Source organism: Cervus elaphus, chromosome 32 (assembly GCF_910594005.1).
Source record: "Cervus elaphus chromosome 32, mCerEla1.1, whole genome shotgun sequence".
NCBI lineage: Eukaryota > Metazoa > Chordata > Mammalia > Artiodactyla > Cervidae > Cervus > Cervus elaphus.
In genome coordinates this window covers 44,771,228-44,790,599 of record NC_057846.1, presented here as the reverse complement: position 1 = coordinate 44,790,599, position 19,372 = coordinate 44,771,228, and the positions used below count along the sequence as shown (strand labels likewise).

Genomic DNA, 19,372 nt, shown 5'->3' with positions numbered 1-19,372 from the left:
AGGTCTTCTGCCTGTTTTTTGATTGGATTGTCTGTTTCTTTGATATGAATTATATGAGCTATCTGTATATTTTGGAGATTAATCCCTTGTTGGTCCCATTGTGCATAGATACTTTCTCCCAGTCCGTTGGTTGTCTGTTCTGTTTATGGTTTCCTTTGCTGTGCAAAAGTTTTTAAGTTTGATTCGGTGCTATTTGCTTATTTTTGCTTTTATTTCTTTTGCCTTGGGTGACTGGTCTAAGAAAATATTACTGTGATTAATGTCCGAGAATGTTTTGCTTATATTCTCTCATAGAAGTTTTATGGCATCATATGTTATATATATAAGTTTTTAGGCCGTTTAGAGTTTATTTTTGTGTATGGTTCAAGGGAGAGTTCTAACTTCATTGATTTACATGTACCTATCGAGTTTTCCCAACACCATTTTGCTGAGGAGATTGTCTTTTCTCCACTGTATATTCTCAGTGCCTTTGTTGAAGATTAATTGACCGGAGGCATGTGGGTTTGTTTCTGGGCTCTCTGTTCACTTTCATTGACCTATGTGTGTGTTTTCGTGCCAATACCAGGCTATTTTGTACTTCAGCTTTTAAATTTTGTCTGAGGCCTGGGAGGATTATGCCTCCAACTTGATACTTTTTCCTCAAAATTGCTTTAGCAATTCTGTGTCTTTTGTGGTTCCATATAAATTTTAGGATTATTTGTTTTAGCTCTGTGAAAAATATCACAGGTAATTTGATAGAGACCACATTAAATCTGTAGATGGCTTTGGGTAGTATGGCAGTTTTAACAACATTAATTCTTCCATCCCAAGAACATGGGATATCTTTCCATTTCTTTGAATCACCTTCAGTTTTCCTTTATCAGAGTTCCCAACATACAGGTCTTTCCCCTCCTTTGTTAGGTTTATTCTTAGGTTGTTGGGGGTTTTGTCCATTTGTTTTGATATGATTTTAAATGAGAGTCTAATTTTTTAACTTCCTTTTCTGATACTTCATTGTTAGTGTAAAGAAATGCAACAGATTTCTGTCTGTTTATCTTGTATCCTGCTACCTCGCTGAATTCATTAATTAATAGTTTTTGTGTGGAGTCCTTAGGGTTTTCTATATAGAGTATCATGTCATCCGCATACACTGCCAGTTCTACCTCTTCTATTCCAGTTTGGATACCTTTTATTTCTCTTTCTTGTCTGATTTTTATAGTTAGGATTTCCAATGTTGAATAGGTGTGGTGAGAATGTTCCAAATTGTCTTGTTCCAGATTTTAGTGGGAAAGCTCTCAGTTTTTCACCATGGAATATTATGTTGGCTGTGGGTTTGTTGTAAATGACTTTCATTACATTTGAGATACGTTCCCGCTATACCCACTTTGCTGAGAGTTTTCATCAAGAATAGACATTGAGTTTTATCACATGCTTTTTCTGCATCTGTTGAGATGATCATGTGGCGTTTGTCTTTTCTTTTGTTAATCTGGTGTATATTACATTGATTGATTTGCATATGTTGAATCATCCCGTGACCCTGGGATGCATCCACCTTGGTCATGGTGTATGATCCTTTATTGGTGATGTTGCATTTGGTTTGCTAGTATTTTGTTGAGGATTTTTGCATCTGTATTCATCAAAGATACTGACTTGTAATTGTCTTTTTTTGTCAATTGTCTTTGTCTGGTTTGGTATCAGGGAGTTGGTGGCTTCCTAGAATGACTTTGGGAGTGTTCCCTCCTCTTCAGTGTTTTGGAGGAGTTTGAGAAGGATCAGTATAAGTTCTTTTTTTTTGTATGTTTGGTAGAACTCCAGAGTGAAGTCATATGGTCCTGGACTTTTGTCTGCAGGGAGTTTTTTTTTTTAATTACAGATTCTGTTTCACTTCTAGTGATCAGTCTGTTCAAATTGTGTTTCTTCTTGATTCCGTTTTGACAGGCTCTGTGTTTCTGGAAACGCGCCCATTTCTGCTAGGTTGTGCAGTTTGTTGATGTGTATTCATGCCAACAAAACGTCTTCATAGTATGTCCTTAGAATTTTTTTGTCTTTCTGCTATACTGGTTGATATTTCTCCTCCTTCATTTCTTGTTTATTTGGGTCCTCTTTTTTTCTTTTTAGTGAGCCTGACTGAGCTTTGTTCTTTTTTTTTAAATGAGGATTGGATATATTTAGGTGAAATATATGTACCTTTTTTTATTGAAGTATAGTTGATTTACAATGTTGGATTAATGTCTGCTCTACGGCAAATTGATTCAGTTATACATGTATTTTTTTTCAGATTCTTTTCCATTATGGTTTATCACAGGATATTGAATAGAGTTCCCTGTGTTACACAGTAGGGCCTTGTTGTTTATCTGTCTCCTGTATGTAATGCGCCTCTGCTGATCCCAAATCCCAGTCCTTCCCTTCCCCAGCCTCTCCCCCCAACAGCCACAGTCTATTTATCTTTCATAGATAGGTTTATTTCTACATATTTTTTAATGATCTCAGTGGAGTAAAAATCTACAGGGAGAATTTAATTTGGGTCACTGAATTAATAAAAATGACTTTGGTGGAATGAAAGATTCAAGAAATTTTCAGGAAAATTAAGTGGAGCTGTTTTACCTTAACTTGTTTTCAGCAAAAAGTATGACCATACTCAGTGACATTTACAATAGTTGCCTTTCCCTGAGGCCCTCTTTTCTTCTTCAGCTTTATATTATTTGAGATGAAAAGCAAATCACAAATGTTTATTATTAAATAAAATGGGTAAGTGCAGACAAATGGACTCCTAGCCAGACACCTTGCATTGGGTAACTGTTGGAGAAGGTATACGCAGTGAACATAAGTTCACTTTTAATAATTCAGTTTCTCTCAATTATTTCTCAGAGGACTCAGGCTTTAATTTTTATTCCACTACCCAACAGTTTTTTGAAAGCAAATTAAATAATGTCACATATTGGGAAAAAGTAAACTATAAAATAGGTACTACTTAATTAAGCTCTATCCCTAAACACAAAAATGTAAGTTTTGGCTTTTATAGCATTAATATGTTTTTAAGTTATTAGAAGTTTTCACTCTGTAGCTTTACTCTGAAGCTGCCATAACCTTAGTATTTTATCCTTAGTATTTATCCTTAGAATTTTATCATCAGAAAACTGTAATTTTAAAAATAAAAATTGAGTGCATGAAAGGATGAAAATTTTATATTATCTTTTAATATTATTTTATATAATCTTTTAAAATTGTTAAATTCAAAATATTTTAGTATACTCATGATTGTATCCTTTGATATAAAATTCATACACTAATCAGAGTTGACATCAGCAATAAACATACAATAATGTTCAAGTAGTGACTGTTTCCAACCCACTCCAGTGTTCTTGCCTGCAGAATCCCAGGGACGGGGGAGCCTGGTGGGCTGCCGTCTGTGTGGTCGCACAGAGTCGGACCCGACTGAAGCGACTTAGCAGCGGCAGCAGTGAGTATTTCTGTAACTTCAGTCACGTTCTTCACATTCTCTAAGCAGAGTTCGGACGATGAAGATTGTTCAGCAAAGGGAAGGAACCGTCACATTGTCATCAACAAGGCGGAACTTGCTAACTCGATCGAGGTGTTGGAGAGCTTCAAGCTGGCCAGAGAGAGCTGGGAGCTGCTCTATTCCCTGGAATTCCTGGACAAGGGTAAGCGGTCTTGTCCTATTGGGATGTTTCAGTTTTTATGTGGAATCATCACACCAAAAAAGATTCATTATTCTACTCGAAATGTCAAGTCACTAATGGCTAAGTAAATTGATTATGGTAGTTCACACATTTTAGGATCATTTTTGAGCAAGAAGTCCACAATCAATTATAAATATTCAAATGACCATTTTCCTCTTAACTGCTACACTGGGTAATATAATCAGAGTCGGGGTGGAGTTGGAGGGAGAGTTTTCAGTCTTTTACAGTTCATATTGCTGGCCTTTTTCTTTGCTTGCTGGGTTTGTTCTGTGTGTTTCAGTTGTTCTGTCCCCCTGCGTTGTATCTGCCTCCAGCCACATGTACTAAGGTTACAGGAGATAGTGCTGTTCTGTCTGCATTAATTCCATTGCCTGAAAGTGAAAAGCTTAAATTCCAAAGACTGCAGGAAGCCTGTTTTGAGTATAGATGTAAATAAGAGGGAGTTTCTCTGTGTAACATTTACACCAGTGAGTGGTTCAACATTACTTAGAAATGACTAGCACTCGGCTAACCAGCGTATTTTTCTATACTCTGGGATCGAGGCAGTGACTTCCCTTTTGGCCAGTGGACATTGGTCCCCGGCCTGCGTCTGTCATGTGCCTCTACAGATGCTTTGTCTGATGTGTCGTCATGTTTTCTAGTAAACACCGCATCACCCGATTTGTCACATCTAGAGTTGTGAACAGGTTTGTGACTTTTGGAGGGGATTTTTTTTCTTGAGTTATAGGTTGGCTTTTAAATAAATGAGTGAAACTCTTAGTGTCATATGTTGATTGTTTTAACTAGATGAAAACAAAGTAGCTTAAAAGGTAAATGAAGTAATGTGTGAAAAGCACTTTGAACAGCTCTTAGCGCGTGATATGTGCTTAGTGAGTGTCAGCGCCTGATGAGAATATTTCTTATGTATTACTGGTAAGTATTCTTTCTCAGTTGGTAAAGAATCCATCTACCAATGCAGGAGATGCAGGAGACCCAGGTTTGATCCCTGGGTCGGGAAGATCCCCTGGAGAAGGGAATGGCTACCCACTCCCTTATTCTTGCCTGGAGAATCCCATGGACAGAGGAGCCTGGCGGGCTACAGTCCATGGGCCACAAAGAGTCGGACACGACTGAGCGACTGGCATTATCACTTTGATTCTGCCCTAACTTTACCATCTGATTAAAAGTTCAGACCATTGTTTTAGGAATCAAAGTCTAAAGCTACATGCATGTTTTGATAATTTGTCTCTCTTGACTGTTGTTCTCTTAATGGGTATATCAGTTTTATTTCCTGCTTCCGTGTTACATATCTTTGATAAATTTGTTTTTGAATTCTTGCTCAGAATTTACAAGAATTTGTTTGGCGTGGAAGACGGATACTTGGCTCTGGCTGAGAATCTTCCTCAACGATATGATCATCTATCAGGTAATGTGGGTTTGTAAGTACCCGAGTCCAGACGAGACCGTGACTTCCTGAGAACATCTTCAGCGTGAAGGTGTGTGTGTCCCCGCCCGCTCTGAAGACAAGCGTTCTGTCTTCACCGGCGGGGGACTGTGCTCCTCCGTCATCTCAGAGCAGCTCCTAGTGACAGGCCTACATCTTCTCTGTCACGTGGGGCGTGTCCGGTCACACCCCTCTGTAGACGTCACAGTTTACTTTTCAACGACAGACGAGCCCTGCTCAGCCCCCACTGCTCTGGCGGAGCCCTGCCGCCCGGCCCTGCTGTCCTTGAGCGGGACCTGCCCAGAGGAGACAAGAGGACTCAGGCCAGAGATAGAGAGGCTTCGGGCCTCCCTTGCGAAAATGGGCAGGTTCCTGCTTCCAGCCTTCATGGAGGAGAAATAGTCAAATATTTATAAAGAAAGAAAGTGAAGTTGCTTAGTCGTGTCCGACTCTTTGCGACCCCATGGACTATAGCCTACCAGGCTCCTCTATCCATGGGATTTTCTAGGCAAGGGTACTGGAGTGGGTTGCCATTTCCTTCTCCAATTTATAAAGAAACAGCATATCCAAAATGTACTTTTATCAGAGAGCTTGTGTTATTTTATTTCCTCTCAAGAATTAAGACCAGAAAGAAAAATCTTGGTGTTTATAAGGTACCTCCATACAGATCCTTCACTGGCTTTAACTAAGTGGGTTTGATACTGTTGCTAAGTCTCCTTTCCCTTCTTACTTGGTTCAGCAGAGGTCCCTGATTTGGAGTTGCTTGCTGGTGGCTCTGGAAGGTTTTTTTATTATTATTAATTTATTTTTTCTTATTCATTTATTTATTTTACTTTGTACTGATCTTAAAAGGATGTATGAAGATCATTTGCGAAGATGCATATCATAAAAGAGTACTTTCTCAGGACAGTTTATGAAGGCATATAGAATATAAGAGCAAAAAGCAAGTTTTTTTCCTGATGGCCGTGTTTCTCCCTCCTTGCGGTTGTGACTTTCTCAGGGTCAATATAAGAAGGCCATCGCCAGCTTGCACCACTTGGCAGCTCTCCAGGGATCACTTCCTCAGCCACAGATCTCGGGGCAGGGCACCTTGGAGCATCAGAGGGCACTCATCCAGCTGGCCACCTGCCACTTCGCTCTGGGGGAGTACAGAGTGAGTCCTGGGTGTCTGGTGGGTGTGGGGACCCCCCTGGGTGCCCTCAGCGACCCTGGGGCTTTCTTTCTTTCCCAGAGTAGCTTTTTAATTCCATGCATATTTACTTGAAACTTGCTGTTTCTGCCTAGATTTTATTACCTGGTCTGCTGGTGAAAAAGCTTAGTGATTCTGTTTTATTTATTTATTTATTTATTTTTTGATTCTGTTTTATTTAATTTTCTACTTTCCATCGTGTACCTGAAGTCAGGAGATGGGTATTGAGGAATGGTGGCATTTGATTCTGAGTTCACTCCTTGCCCACCACTTAACTGGCCTATCTTCAGAGTTTTAAGTTTTTAACTTCCCAGCTGCCCACCTCTTGAAGCTGGAGCCTCATGACCCTGTGGCCATGGGTGGTTCTGGATGTGCCGGAATGCCAGCCCCTCAGCCCAGGTGGTTAGCTAGGGCTTGGGCAGCTGAACCCCGGGGTCATCTGCTTCCCGCTCTGAGCAGCCTCACAAGTATTTTCTGGACATGCCAAGATAGGAAAAAGGCTGGGAAGCAGGGATTTAAGATTGCACTTCCTCGTCTGTAAAATGAAGGTAATAGCAAGGTTGTGCCTGACACACAGGAAGTGCTCCCTCCGCGACCCTGTCACTCCTGGAGTTTGATGGGTGGGCCGAGGGTAATGCCCTGCTCTCTGTGGGTCGAGACCACCTGCTCAGTGGGGCGCGGGGGCCGCCTCTCATCCGCTAGTGCATCATCTGTCCAGTTTCACCCCTGCTTTCTGAACCACACCCTTAGGTGACTCTCCAAAGCCAGTGCATAGTCCTCCCTGCACCTTTCTCTCCTCTGAAAACCCTTTCTTCTCTTTTCTACATATAAAAACCCTCCCGGCTTTAAGGCTCACATCAGGATAACCGTCCAGCCTAAAACTTCTCCTGCTAGTTTATTACCCTGTGTGTGTTTCTACTTCATTTTAAATTATGCTCCTTTACCGTCTGTCCCATTTTGTCAATTTCTCTACGCAGTGAGCTAGTAAATGTCTTTAGGACAGGGGGTGTGCTTCTCTTGGATTCCATGCTGCTGCCAAACACTTTAGTAGTTCAGTTAATACTTGATTAGTTTTTAAGTTTTGTTCTTTCTTGTTTAACAACAGAGAGTGGGTCCATGCTCCCTGAAAGGTCTAGTGCGTGGGTTTAATCTTAGTTATTTTTCCGCATTCACTATCAAGCAAACAGCAGTGACCATGTGGGGTCCTGGGGCCACCAGTGCTCCCAGCCTGTGTGCCCAGGTGGCCTGCTGTGTGCTGCAGAGACTTTAGTTACGGAGATGTGGTTTCCGTTAGAAACTTACAGTTAGTTCCTTCTGGTCTCGTCTTCTCCAGATGACGTGTGAGAAGGTCCTTGATTTGATGTGCTACATGGTCCTCCCCATCCAGGACGGAGGCAAGTCCCAGGAGGAACCCTCCAAAATAAAGCCCAAGTTTAGAAAAGGTACAGTGGCAAATCCTATTTTTATTTTCTAGAAATAGCTTTAGGATCCACCGCTGGGAGTTTTTTTTTTTACAGTTCTTGACAAGGTGACATCGTGAGATCTGCAGAGCTTGGCAAGTTGTGTAAGAAGCAGAGTGCGCGCCAGGCTTCTCTGGGCTCTGGGTTCACGAGCAGTGTGTCTGTCCTCCGTCTGACGCTCTCTTCACTTCCTGAATGTGCTATCTTCAAAGAATATCAGAGAACTCCTTTTCCGATCTTTACCAATTCCAGGAAACTTTGTGATGATTAGCGGAGAAGGACTGCTCAGCGTATCTCAGGCTGCTTTGAGCTTCACTCCAAGTTGCTCATTTGTTGAAAAACTACATAAGTTGAGCTGTAGACGCTTCACAGGAAAGGAAGAGGGCCCTCCTGTCCGGATCTCAGTTCCATCTTAGAGGTGGAAAAAGATGCGCCGTCAAACTCAAGCCCAGTAGAAAACAGGGAGTGATAAAGACCAGACCAGAAATTAATGAAATAGAAAAAAAAAGAAGAAAACAGAAGGAAACTAATAAAGCCAAAAGTTAATGAAATTGATGAGCCCCTAACAAGACTGATCAGAAAGACAGTGATTACAAATGACCAATATCAGGGATGGAAGAGGGAACATCACCCCGGATCCTGCTGAAATCAGGACAGAAAGAGCATGGGTTGTGAATAATTTTATGCCAATAAATTCAGCAACTTAGATGAAATGGAAAAATCCCTTCAAAAGCACAGCTTACCAAAATGGACACAAAATGAAGTAGAAAATCAGGATATTTTATATCTATCAAATTAAATTTGTCATCAAAAACTTTCCCACAAAGAAAATTCCAGGTCCAGCTGGCTTCACCGTGAATCCTGACAAGCATTTAGGAAGAAATGACTTCAGTCCTGTACGTAGTTTTTGAGAAAATAGAGAAAGAGAAAACACTTACCCCTTCAGTTTTTAAGACCAGCGTAACCCTGACAGCAAAACCAAACAAGAGCATCACAAGAGAAGAACACTAAAGGCCAGGGTCTGTCATGATCACAGATGCAAAATTCTTAACAAAATATGAGCAAGTACAGCCACATATAAGAAAGATAAGACATAACAGCTGAGTGAATGCAAAAGTGGTTTAACCCAGGAAAGCCGATCAGCACAGTTCACCACATTTGCAGATTAAAGGAGAAAAATCATAAGACTGTCCTAATAGACCCAGATAGAATTCAATTATGTCTGCATTTATCATTCATGATTAAAAGCAAACAAGCAACTCAGTAAACTAGAAATAGAAGGAAACTTCCCCAGCATCATTCTTAGCTATGAAATCCTGAGTGCTTTCCCCAAGACCAGCAGCAACGCAGAGGTGTCTGCCCCCAACACCTCAGTGCAGCATCCTGGGGATTCTCGCCAACACAATAGGCAAGAAAAAGGAAGGTGGGAAAGGAACCATCTTTATCCACATATTTGGCCATGTAGAAAAGCCTAAGGATTCTCTAGATTGAATAACATCAAAACCCATAAACTACTTAGAGATAAATTCAATGAAATATTGCCCAAAACTACTTGGAAAGATTCTCCACCTACTATTAGTATAGGAAATTCAGGTTAAAACAATAAGCTGTCATTTTACATGAGGATGTGGAGAGTAAAAAGGGTGACTGTGTTGACCATCACGACGTGAAGATCCACATCACCCATGTGCTTCTGGAAGGTGCATAGATTAATGCGGTCGGTTTGGAGACCAGCTTAGCAGACCAGGTCACACACCTCACTGCCTGGCTATGTGCCCCTTCTGGATGCAGACCTATCAGTGATTTCCAAACATGGGCCCTCACCTCCTGGTTTGTGGATTTTCAACTAGAAATTTTCTTTTTTAGTGAGATAGGCTGTAAATATATTATTAAAATGAATGTATCGCCAGTAAAATGGATAAAATTTATTTCACAAACCTTTTGTTTTAGGTATACAGTTGACCCTTGAACAATGCAGGAGTTAACCCAAGGGCTTTGACCCCCTTCTCCGCCCCCCACCCAGTAGTCAAAAATCCAGCTACTTTCCTCTCTCTGCCTCAGAACCTGGAATTGACTAGTGACTTACTCCCAGGGCAGGAAGCTGCAACAGTTTGGACAGAATCAGGGCTCAAACCCGCGTTCTTTTGATTGCACACGCTGTGATCTGTAATCCCGCAGTTAGTTCATTTAGAGATCTGTAAAGTAGTTCATTTAGAGATCTGTAAAGTGAAAATGCCGGTAGTGTGTTTACTGGAAAATCCACATACAAGTGGTCCCATGCAGTTCAGACCTGTGCCAGTCCAGGGCCAGCGGCGTGAACACGCGTAAGTCTGTGTGCACAGGATCCACACAAAAGCCGTGCCTCTGTTTCTCTCTGCTTCTTGCCCTTGGGGTAGAGAAGGATTTAGGATATAAGGAGCACACACCATAAAGGAACTAAGGTCTTGGTTTGAAAAACAGCCACTGCTTTTTCTACAAGTATACAAGCAAACATGTATAAGAATGTTTCAGCACTGTTCGTAATAGTGAAAAATGGGAAATCCCAGTGTTCGCTGGGAAAGAAGGGATACGTCACTGGTGGTCCCTGTTACAACAGAACATTATGTAACGTGGAAAACCAGCGAGCCGGAGTCACAGGGTCAGTATGCAGACAATCAGCGGAGGGACGTGCAGGCTGAAACGCCTTTTATACGGCAGACGGGAAAGGGAAGCTTGAGGAACGCTCCTCTGAGGTGTGTGGATACAGATTCCTGCGTGACAGGCACGCGGTGTGTGTAGGAGTGCTGAGCCCCTCATTCAGAATAGCACTTACCTCTGGGCTTCCCTCATAGCTCAGTTGGTAAGGGAGCCGCCTGCAATGCAGGAGACCCCGGTTCAATTCCTGGGTCGGGAAGATCCGCTGGAGAAGGGATAGGCTGCCCACTCCAGTATTCTTGGGCTTCCCTTGTGGCTTAGCTGATAAAGAATCCGCCTGCAATGCGGGAGACCTGGGTTGGGAAGATCCCCTGGAGAAGGGAAAGGCTACCCACTCTGGTATGCTTGCCTGGAGAATTCCATGAACTGCGTAGTCCGTGGGGTCGCAAAGAGTTGGACACGACTGAGTGCCTTTCACCTTCACTTTGTTTCCAGGGAGGGAGGCAGGGATCAGAAGAGCCTCACAGAAGGTGAACTGAAATTTGTGATGCTGTGTATGAAAATCTAAAAATTAAACCCAGTGTCAACATTTTATAAAACTTGAGTTATAAAGCACACTGGTGTTTGTGATAATGTCTTGTCATTTTCTATATATTTCAAAGATTTCATAATAAAAGGTATTTAAGCAATTTGAGAAATTTAGATTGAGACATGAAATCCAGAGACGATTCAAAAACCAATTTCATGTTCACTAAATGTAATTGTGGCTTAACTGTGTTTGAGACCATGTGACTGCTGCTTACCCTTTTTGTTTTAAGGAAAGCACTTTAAACATTTGCTCCTCTAAGCTCTCTTCTTTTCCTGTTGTGGACTTTCTTAGGTTCGGATCTGAAGCTTCTGCCTTGTACCAGCAAGGCCATCATGCCCTACTGCCTGCACTTGATGTTGGCTTGTTTTAAGGTAAGCTTCATGTTCATCATGCTGCTGTGACTATTCAGTCACTCAGTCATGTCTGAGTCTTTGGGACACCACGGACTGCAGTAGCCAGGCCCCTCTGTCCTCCACTGCCTCCCAGAGTTTGCTCAGACTTACGCCATTGAGTCGGTGATGCCATCCAACCATCTCATCCTCTCTGCCCCTTCTCCTTTTGCCCTCAGTCTTTCCCAGCATCAGGGTCTTTTCCAATCAGTAGAATCTTTGCATCAGGTGGCCAAAGTATTGGAGCTTCAGCATCAGTCCCTTCCAGTGAATATTCATAGATGATTTATAGGATTGATTGCTGTGATCTCCTTGCAGTTCAGGAGACTCTCAAGAGTCTTCTCCAGCACCACAGTCCGAAAGCATCAATTCTTCAGCGCTCAGTTTTTTTTATGGTCCAACTCATATCCATACATGACTGCTAGAAAAGCCACAGCTTTGACTCTGCAGACCTTAGATGGCAAAGAGATGTCTCTGCTTTTTAATACACTATGTAGGTTTGTCATAGCTTTTCTTCTAAGGAGCAAGCACCTTTTAATTTCATGACTGCAGTTACCATCCGCAGTGATTTTGAAGCCCAAGAAAATAAAGTCTGTCACTGCTCCCACTGTTTCATGATTAGCATGAAAGGAATGTAATTCAGAGGATTGTTCTGATGGTCTGGAGTGATTCAAGTTGACATCCTTGAGCACACGTCAGTCTTTCGACAGCATGTCGGTGTAGCGAGGGAAGCAGTGGGAGGAATAAACAAATATTTATTAAATGTCAGCTGCACTAGGCAAAGAAGAGTAGGAGATAACCTCCGTCCTTGAGACACAACATTACCTATTACTGCAGGTACCAGTGGGGCAGACACGCACGTAGCCTTGCCTGTCGTGATGTCCAGTGTTTTGTGAATTAGCCTGCCAGTCAGGATGTACTCGCTGCAGTAGACGGGAGCACAGGTGCTCTTGGGCTCAGAGAGGGCTGTGAGTTTATCATCCTAGAGTGAGGGCACCGGGATGACCGTGTGCAGAGGTCCCCGGAGCTGGGGCGTCTCAGGACGGTTGACGGAACGCAGGGCTAGGGCGGGTGGGGGCGGACAGGCTGAACCGCCCCACGGTGGCTTCTGAGTGGACGTCTCCGCCTCAGGGCGCTAATTCCCAGCCCTCACTCTTGATCTGGACCCCGGGCGGCAGAACCACCTTGGAGGGTTGCTGATCCCGACCAGGAGGCCCTGTGACTATTTCTCACTTCACGTTCCTGCCTCCTCCCCGCCTGCCCCGTCCTCGGGTGTCCTCAGACCTTCTCTCCAAGGGCGCCTCTGGCCCGCCCTCCACCCCCCACCCAGCCCCTTAAGAGAAGCCCCCGATCCTTGCCTCTGGTGCTCAGCTTCCTCCCGCCTCACCCCACGTTTAGAGCCTCAGTCCCCGCCTGCGTGACCCCCTTCTTCCCGCCTCACCCCACCGGGCGCTGGGGGGCCAGGTCCCCTGGCTGGGCCCCTCCCCACCATTTGCCACGTGGACCTGTTCTCCGCTGTCCCTCCCCACGCGGGCGACCTCCTGCGGCAGCGTCTGGGGGCAGTGTGTCTGGGGGGTCTCGGTCACCCCGTGACCCCCACCGCCGTGTCCGCAGCTGAGAGCCTTCACGGACAGCCGGGACGACATGGCGCTGGGCCACGTCATCGTCCTGCTGCAGCACGGGTGGCCGCGGGGGGAGACGCTCTTCCTGAAAGCCGTCAGTAAGATCTGCCAGCAAGGGAACTTCCAGTACGAGAACTTCTTCAATTACGTCACAAGTATCCTTTCCCCTGTCTGAGCAGAAGCAGCTCTTTTTTTTTTAAAGGATAAATGCATGGGACAAAAATGAGTGAACCCTTTGGGGGAGAAATAGTGGTGTCAGTGACGTGGGGGAGCAAGGAGCCGTGATCTGAGATGGGATCGTGGCTGTCGGTCTTGTGAAAGGAGAGACCTCAGAGAGGAGTCGGGAATGTCGACAGCCCCAGTCCATTTTCCACTTGGAGCGGCTTCTTCGGAAGGTACCCGGGATGCCTGAAGGGCCCCGCGGTGGTGGATGGGCCGCGGGACCTAGTTGTTCCTTGGCCTCCATCCGGGGAGGGCCCCGGGGTCCGTGGTCACAGCAGCAGGTGTGCTGAGCACCCACCAGGGATGCTGCCCCACCAGCACCTGCTTTCATGACGGGGAGCATGGGACGTGGTACTGCTGATCACGGAGAAGCCACCTTAGCATCCGAGGTCTGGTGTTCACACTCGCTTCTCTTACACACTAGTTTTCATTTGCGAGGAGTCTGACATTCCTATCCAGGTGCCTAGAGCAGTGTTCCTTAACCTTTGGGTAGAGGTAGAGGGTGGGAATAACACCCCTACCACCCCCTTTTTTTCCCACTTCCTTATCAAGAAAGCAAAAGGTGTTGCTTTTACGACCATATAGACTGTTTAACCATCGATATGAAAACCGAACATCTCTTTGGGAGGGAGTTTGGTTGGCGTAGGGATCGTTGGTTTGGACTCAGGCGGGCCCGGGTTGCTGGTGGGAGGGCTGTGGGCCAGTTCCCCAGGCGCTGCGAGTCCGTGTCGGCCTCCGAGAGAGCAGGGCTCCTGGCTCTCACACGCGGTTTCCTGACTCTGGCCTCAGATATTGACATGCTGGAGGAGTTCGCCTACCTGAGAACTCAGGAAGGGGGGAAGATCCATCTGGAACTGCTGCCCAATCAAGGAATGCTGATCAAGTAAGCACCCCCCGTCTCCCGCTCTGTGTATGTGTCGGAAACGTTTGTAAATCTCTGTAGCTTTCAGACATTCAGTAGGAAGGAATCCAGACCTAGTCTGTTTTTAAGAAGGTTTGATTCCAGGGATCCTTTTGAACTTGTCATTCCCTTAACAACATTTCTGATGGAAGCGTGTTTAAATTGGGGAGTTCTGTCACTTTTGATACTTTTTTCACCAGATGAAAGTCTCATTCTCGGTATCTTTTTCCTTTCTAATACGTACAGACTATAATTAGGATCTGAACATACAGATCCTATCTGATTAGAACACTTTTCATTAAGAAAAGCCATGCTTCACCACAGTTGTGCTGGACTAGGAAGAAAACTGCAGACTTGGTTTACACACTGCACTTGGGTTTCAGTGGTGATTCAGGCCCTCCCCAGTGAGTCGCCCGGCTCATATCAGGTGCCTCCCCTCCCAACCTCTGCAGAGAGGCTGGGGCTTGGTCTGGGCGAGCCCCCCTACACCTGGATGAAGTCAGTGACCATTTATGATTTTTAAATAGCTCACGACCCCCGCTTCTGCCCTCCAGTCCTCATCGCGGTGTAGACAGCGCGTCCTCTTTGCTGTAGACGCGGCCACGCATGGCGTGATGTGCGGTCCCCACCCCCCCCCCCGCCCCCCCGCGTCCTGCACGGTCCGTGTGTGCAAGTCAGGGTCACCGTCTCTGCAGGAGACTCGGCAGACCCGAGCGGCTGAGGCTCGGACCACCTCCTTTTCCTCCCTCGTGAGAGGGATGAGTTTTCAGTTGAAAGCAGGAATTTGCATCTTGTTCCATCCATGGAGGGTGTTAGAAATGTCAGGAGAGGGAAGTGAGAGGTGTTCCTTCTGGATTCCCTAAACCTCAGGGTTGGGCTCAGCCCATGTGGCGTCCTGTCAGGAGTGGGAAGCTGGGAGCCGGTGAGGGGGCTTGTCCTTCATCTTGGCAGATGTTGCTAAATATTCTGAAGATTTAACAGGCAGACACAAGACCTCTACACATTAGCTGGCGTAGGCAAGTGTGCCAGACATGCTTATCTTCCTACTCTGTTAGCTTCCCTCGAACGTGGGGAAGATAACTGCCTGGTTCAAAATATTCTTAATGGTGTTTGAGAACAAAGATGGCTTTTTGACACGGGAACCTCTGGTAACCCATTTTGTGTTGTGACTGCCCGGTTTTGAGGCTAGATTCACAAACATAACTTTGAATAACTTTTCCTTTAATTCCCATGAACACACACCATACAAACTGTCATAACACAGGGACAGCCTCAGTCGGATCAACTCCATTTAGTTAAGGTCAAGCCTCAGTTTAACAATCCTCCCACCGCTAAGCTGATGCTCAGCTGTGGAAGGTGAGAGACGGGGCTGTCAGGCAATCAAGGCTGACCCTTCCTTCTTCGGCCAGTTTTACTGAGCTGCTGAAGACGGGGACATGCAGACCAGCTCTCGGACGGGGTGAAGACCCGGGCTGTTGGACAGCCGGCGTGACTGACTGTGGGGTGTTGAGGGCGAGGCAGAGACACAGCAGGCATTTCTAGGCTTTTGAGGATTAATCGTGCCCCCGCCCACGGTTAGTATAACCCTTAGCCTCTTCTGACACCCTACGCCCTGCAGGAGACCGCTCAGCTTCCTAGGAAACCTGCTCTTCCGTCAGTCTGGAAGCAGGCCTGGGGGGGCTCCTGCGTAGTGAGCTGACTGTGTTAGCCTCAGAGTTCGCTTGAACCTGCCTGTCAAATTTCTGATGAGAAACTCCCGCAGAGAAGCGGGCCGCCTGAGCCAGTTGAGGTACAGTTAGGATCTTGAGTAAAACTCTCCCATTCCTTTTCCTTTTGGTTCGCAAACAAATTGTCCGCAGCCATCACAGATCTCTCGGGGGGCCCCGCAGCTGAGTGCAGAGATGCGGGGAGCAGAGGCCAGCGCCTCCTGCCCCGGGCCTGGGTGAGGCCGCCCATCTGTCCTGGTGTGGGGGCGAGTGCCGGGGCGCCGGGGCCTGACGGCAGGAGGGACCAGCTCGGGTCTGCGCTCCGCAGGTTGCCCTCTCGTATCTGAAGGAGAGAACCACTTCCCCGCGGATGCTGGCTGTGCCTTGGAGGCACTCGGCTGAGCGACCCAGACACTCCGTCCCCGGGGTGCCCTGAGCTGGGCGCGGGCCGGTGCTCTCAGAGGTGGCCCCTGGCTAACGTGTTATTGTCACAGTGCCCTGCGAAGCCGCGGCCCAGACTCACACTGTCCCCGCTCCTGTTCCTTTCCTCGCTACTTTGTGAACTTGAAACTCAGCCTCTACCAAAAACACGGCCGTCCCGTCAGTCTTCTCGGAAGGGCCTCTTCCATGTGGGGCTTCAGTCCCATCAGAGCTGGTTCAGAAGAGCCTCCAGGTTGCTCTGTGGGCCTGGCGTGGTCATGAGGGGCGCGCAGGGGCTGCGTCTGAGCCCTGCCCCTCCGTGGCCGTCCCGGGGCACCACACCAGCCCCTTCCCCGGCACCCCCTTTATACCAGATCTCAGCGGGCTGAGCCGGGGCCTGGGCCGTGCAGCCGGGGGGCCCCGTCCTCCCCAAGCCGCTGCGCGGGGCCCGGGGCTGCCGGCCATGTGCAGGCGGCCCCCGTCTCATGCGTTTTCTCTGGAGTGTTGTTTTTTAAGTGCAGGCTGAGTCGGTGTGGGTGTTTGAATGCCGCTGTTTGCTGTTTTTTAAAGGCCTTCTAGCCCTCCCATGGGGTTACTGCAGCAGGAATTCTTCCCTGTGCTTCAGCCCAGCATACAGACTGCCGACAGGTACCGCGCGGACACGCCTGCTCATAGTGTGCTGTTTGTGGACATGTCTTACCGCCCATGGTTTTCAGCTCTCCGTTCCTCGGTGCCCTTTTTTCATGCTTTATTTAATTTTTTAATTTGTTCCGCATTCCTTGGCAAGCCATCTGGTTGTAATATTGTTAACATTTCTTATTTTTTTCCATAAGTTGCCAGTGTTTTGTGTTCAATTTAAAAATCATTATGGATCTGGAAATAAGTGAACATTTTATGAAAGTGTGTCAGATTAAGTGCATATCAGATCAGGCACTGAACTACGATTCTCTTTTCATAAAACATAAGGCATTTGGTGATAAACGTTTAAGGATAGTGAAACTCAGAAGTACATTTTTATTCTGGGATTTCCAAATTAGTGCCCAGGGTTGAAGTTTCAGCCTCAATGGGCTTGCTTTAGCAGAATTATTTTCCTGACACTGGCCTCACCTTTCTGAATTGAAAATAACTGGTAGGCAGGACACCACATTTATTAACTTGTTTATCCTGGTCTTAAACCACAAAACCTAACTCCTTCTCTTCTTCATCCAAACTTAGCAGAGCGATAGAAGCTGTGATAAATGTAACTGAGTTGTACTGCTCTTCATGTATGGAATCAGTCTGGCCTTGGGCCCACGCCCAGCGGGACAGGGCGTTTTGTGATTACTGGCCTGCAGGGGAGCCTTTGGTTGGAGGCACCCAGGCCCTTCACTCAGAGTCTGCAAACACCAGTCTTTCACTGGGTCGGAGGGCAGGCTCTCATTTGGGGCTGCAGGCTGGGTCCCCCAAGAGCCGTATCTCGGCAGCACAGAGGGGCTGCTTGTGCCTCAGTGGGGCTCACTGACCCTGTGTCCTCCCTGCCGAGGTCAGCAGCCGGACCCAGCCAGAAGTGTCCACAGAGACCCGCGTTTGGTCCGTGGCTGTGCTGGTGAACGCTGTGTAGTTGTGTAAACTGCCCACTCTTCTCACCAAGCCTGGGTTTTTCCCCCCCTTCTGTTACATTGCAACTTTTCACTTCTGTTGTTCTTACTTTATATGATTCAGGTTTTAAAAACAAAAACATTTTAAGAGTGGTCTCAAACCTTTTAATTTTGGCCAGTAACCTCAAAGTCTAGTTTTAAATCCCTGTGCCTGTCTGAGGGGAGTCAGGCAGAGGGTGCCTCGTGTTGGTCTGACTCCACCCCGTCACCGAGCAGGCGGTTACAGTGCCTTTCCTCTGACTTGAGCCCATTGAACTTTGCTGGGTGTTTCTTTTCTTTCCTTCATGTTGGTGTCCGGGGTTCCCTCTGTGACCCCCCCTTCTCTGAAGCGCACCCTCCAGGGCTCCCTGAGCGACCCAGCTGTGCTCCCCCGACCGGGGGCTCCCAGGCCCCCCTAGACCTCGAGGAGGCTCTCCTTCAGCAACTCCGCTCCCCCGTGTCCGTGCCAGACCCTCACCTGAGGACCCCCGCTGTGCCCGCTTCCCGCACGCAGGCCTGGCATCGCGGGGAGCAGAGTTGTGTTGGTGACCCAGGCTGTGCAGGGACCCCAACCGCAGCCCCGCTCGCTCAGGCGATCTGCCCCCCGAGGCCAGCCTGGCTGGGCCCAAGCACCGTGTGGCCTGAGCAGTGAGCCCCATGTCACCGAACCGTGTGTGACTCACGGGGGAGCCCAGCGTCAGAGCTGCAGGAGCCAGAGCCACTCCCCGAATGGGGAAGGGACGCTCCAGTTCTGAGTCTTTCCGAGAAACGCGGGCAGGTGGGGCTGTTTGGTCAGGGCATTCTTCTTTCCGAAGCTCTCCGCTGGGTTTGAGGCAGGCTGTTCTCCTGCCCTGGGACCGCGGACCCGCGCGGCTGTGCTAACCACCCGTCCGTTTGTCTCCCTGTCGCCGCCCCGCCAGGCACCACACGGTCACCCGGGGCATCACCAAGGGCGTGAAGGAGGACTTCCGCCTGGCCATGGAGCGCCAGGTGTCCCGCTGCGGCGAGAGCCTGATGCTGGTGCTGCACAGGTTCTGCGTCAACGAGAAGATCCTGCTGCTCCAGACCCTGGCCTGAGCGCCCTGCCGCCGGGGCAGCCGGGGGCCGCCGGGGCCCGGGCTCGGGGGATGGAGCGCCACTGGATGCGCTTCAGGAGAAGGGGCTTCCAGGTTCGGACTCCTCGGTCACTTAGAAGTCGTTCCCAAGAGTCTGAGAAGCTATTTCTATTTTTGTCACTTTTTGGGGTAATTTTTGTAAATCAAAAGAACTTGTTTTGTAAATAAATTGCAGTTTTTTTTGTTTTGTTTTTACTTTTTAATTCTTGTAAGTGTCCGAACGAGAGTTTCCTTTATTTAGAAAGACATTTCTTTCCAGGATCTCAAGATTTTCTTTTGCATAATTGGTTTAGGCTTTGGTGAATATTAGGTATCAACACCTAGACCTTTTCCTTCAGCAAGTTTTACTACCGAAAACCTTCTTGCCAGAATGAATGAGTGAACTTCCACTGAAGGCTGCCCAGAG

At 47.1% G+C, this 19,372-nt stretch overlaps 1 protein-coding gene across 3 annotated transcripts in view; it reads left to right on the top strand.

Moving 5' to 3' along the window:
• Positions 1-19,169, top strand: part of INTS10 (integrator complex subunit 10) — a 29,903-nt gene extending 10,734 nt beyond the window's left edge. For 2 of the 3 annotated variants that reach the window (XM_043893575.1, XM_043893577.1), the window contains exons 10-18: positions 3,488-3,641; positions 5,003-5,085; positions 6,104-6,256; positions 7,626-7,734; positions 11,267-11,346; positions 12,979-13,141; positions 13,998-14,091; positions 16,806-16,883; positions 18,772-19,169. In XM_043893575.1, the coding sequence (XP_043749510.1) occupies positions 3,488-3,641; positions 5,003-5,085; positions 6,104-6,256; positions 7,626-7,734; positions 11,267-11,346; positions 12,979-13,141; positions 13,998-14,091; positions 16,806-16,883; positions 18,772-18,928 (1,071 nt within the window). In that variant the 3' untranslated portion in view covers positions 18,929-19,169. The remainder of the gene's footprint in view (positions 1-3,487; positions 3,642-5,002; positions 5,086-6,103; positions 6,257-7,625; positions 7,735-11,266; positions 11,347-12,978; positions 13,142-13,997; positions 14,092-16,805; positions 16,884-18,771) is intronic. The other variant, XM_043893576.1, reaches the window with a different exon arrangement.
• Positions 19,170-19,372: the final 203 nt, after the last annotated feature.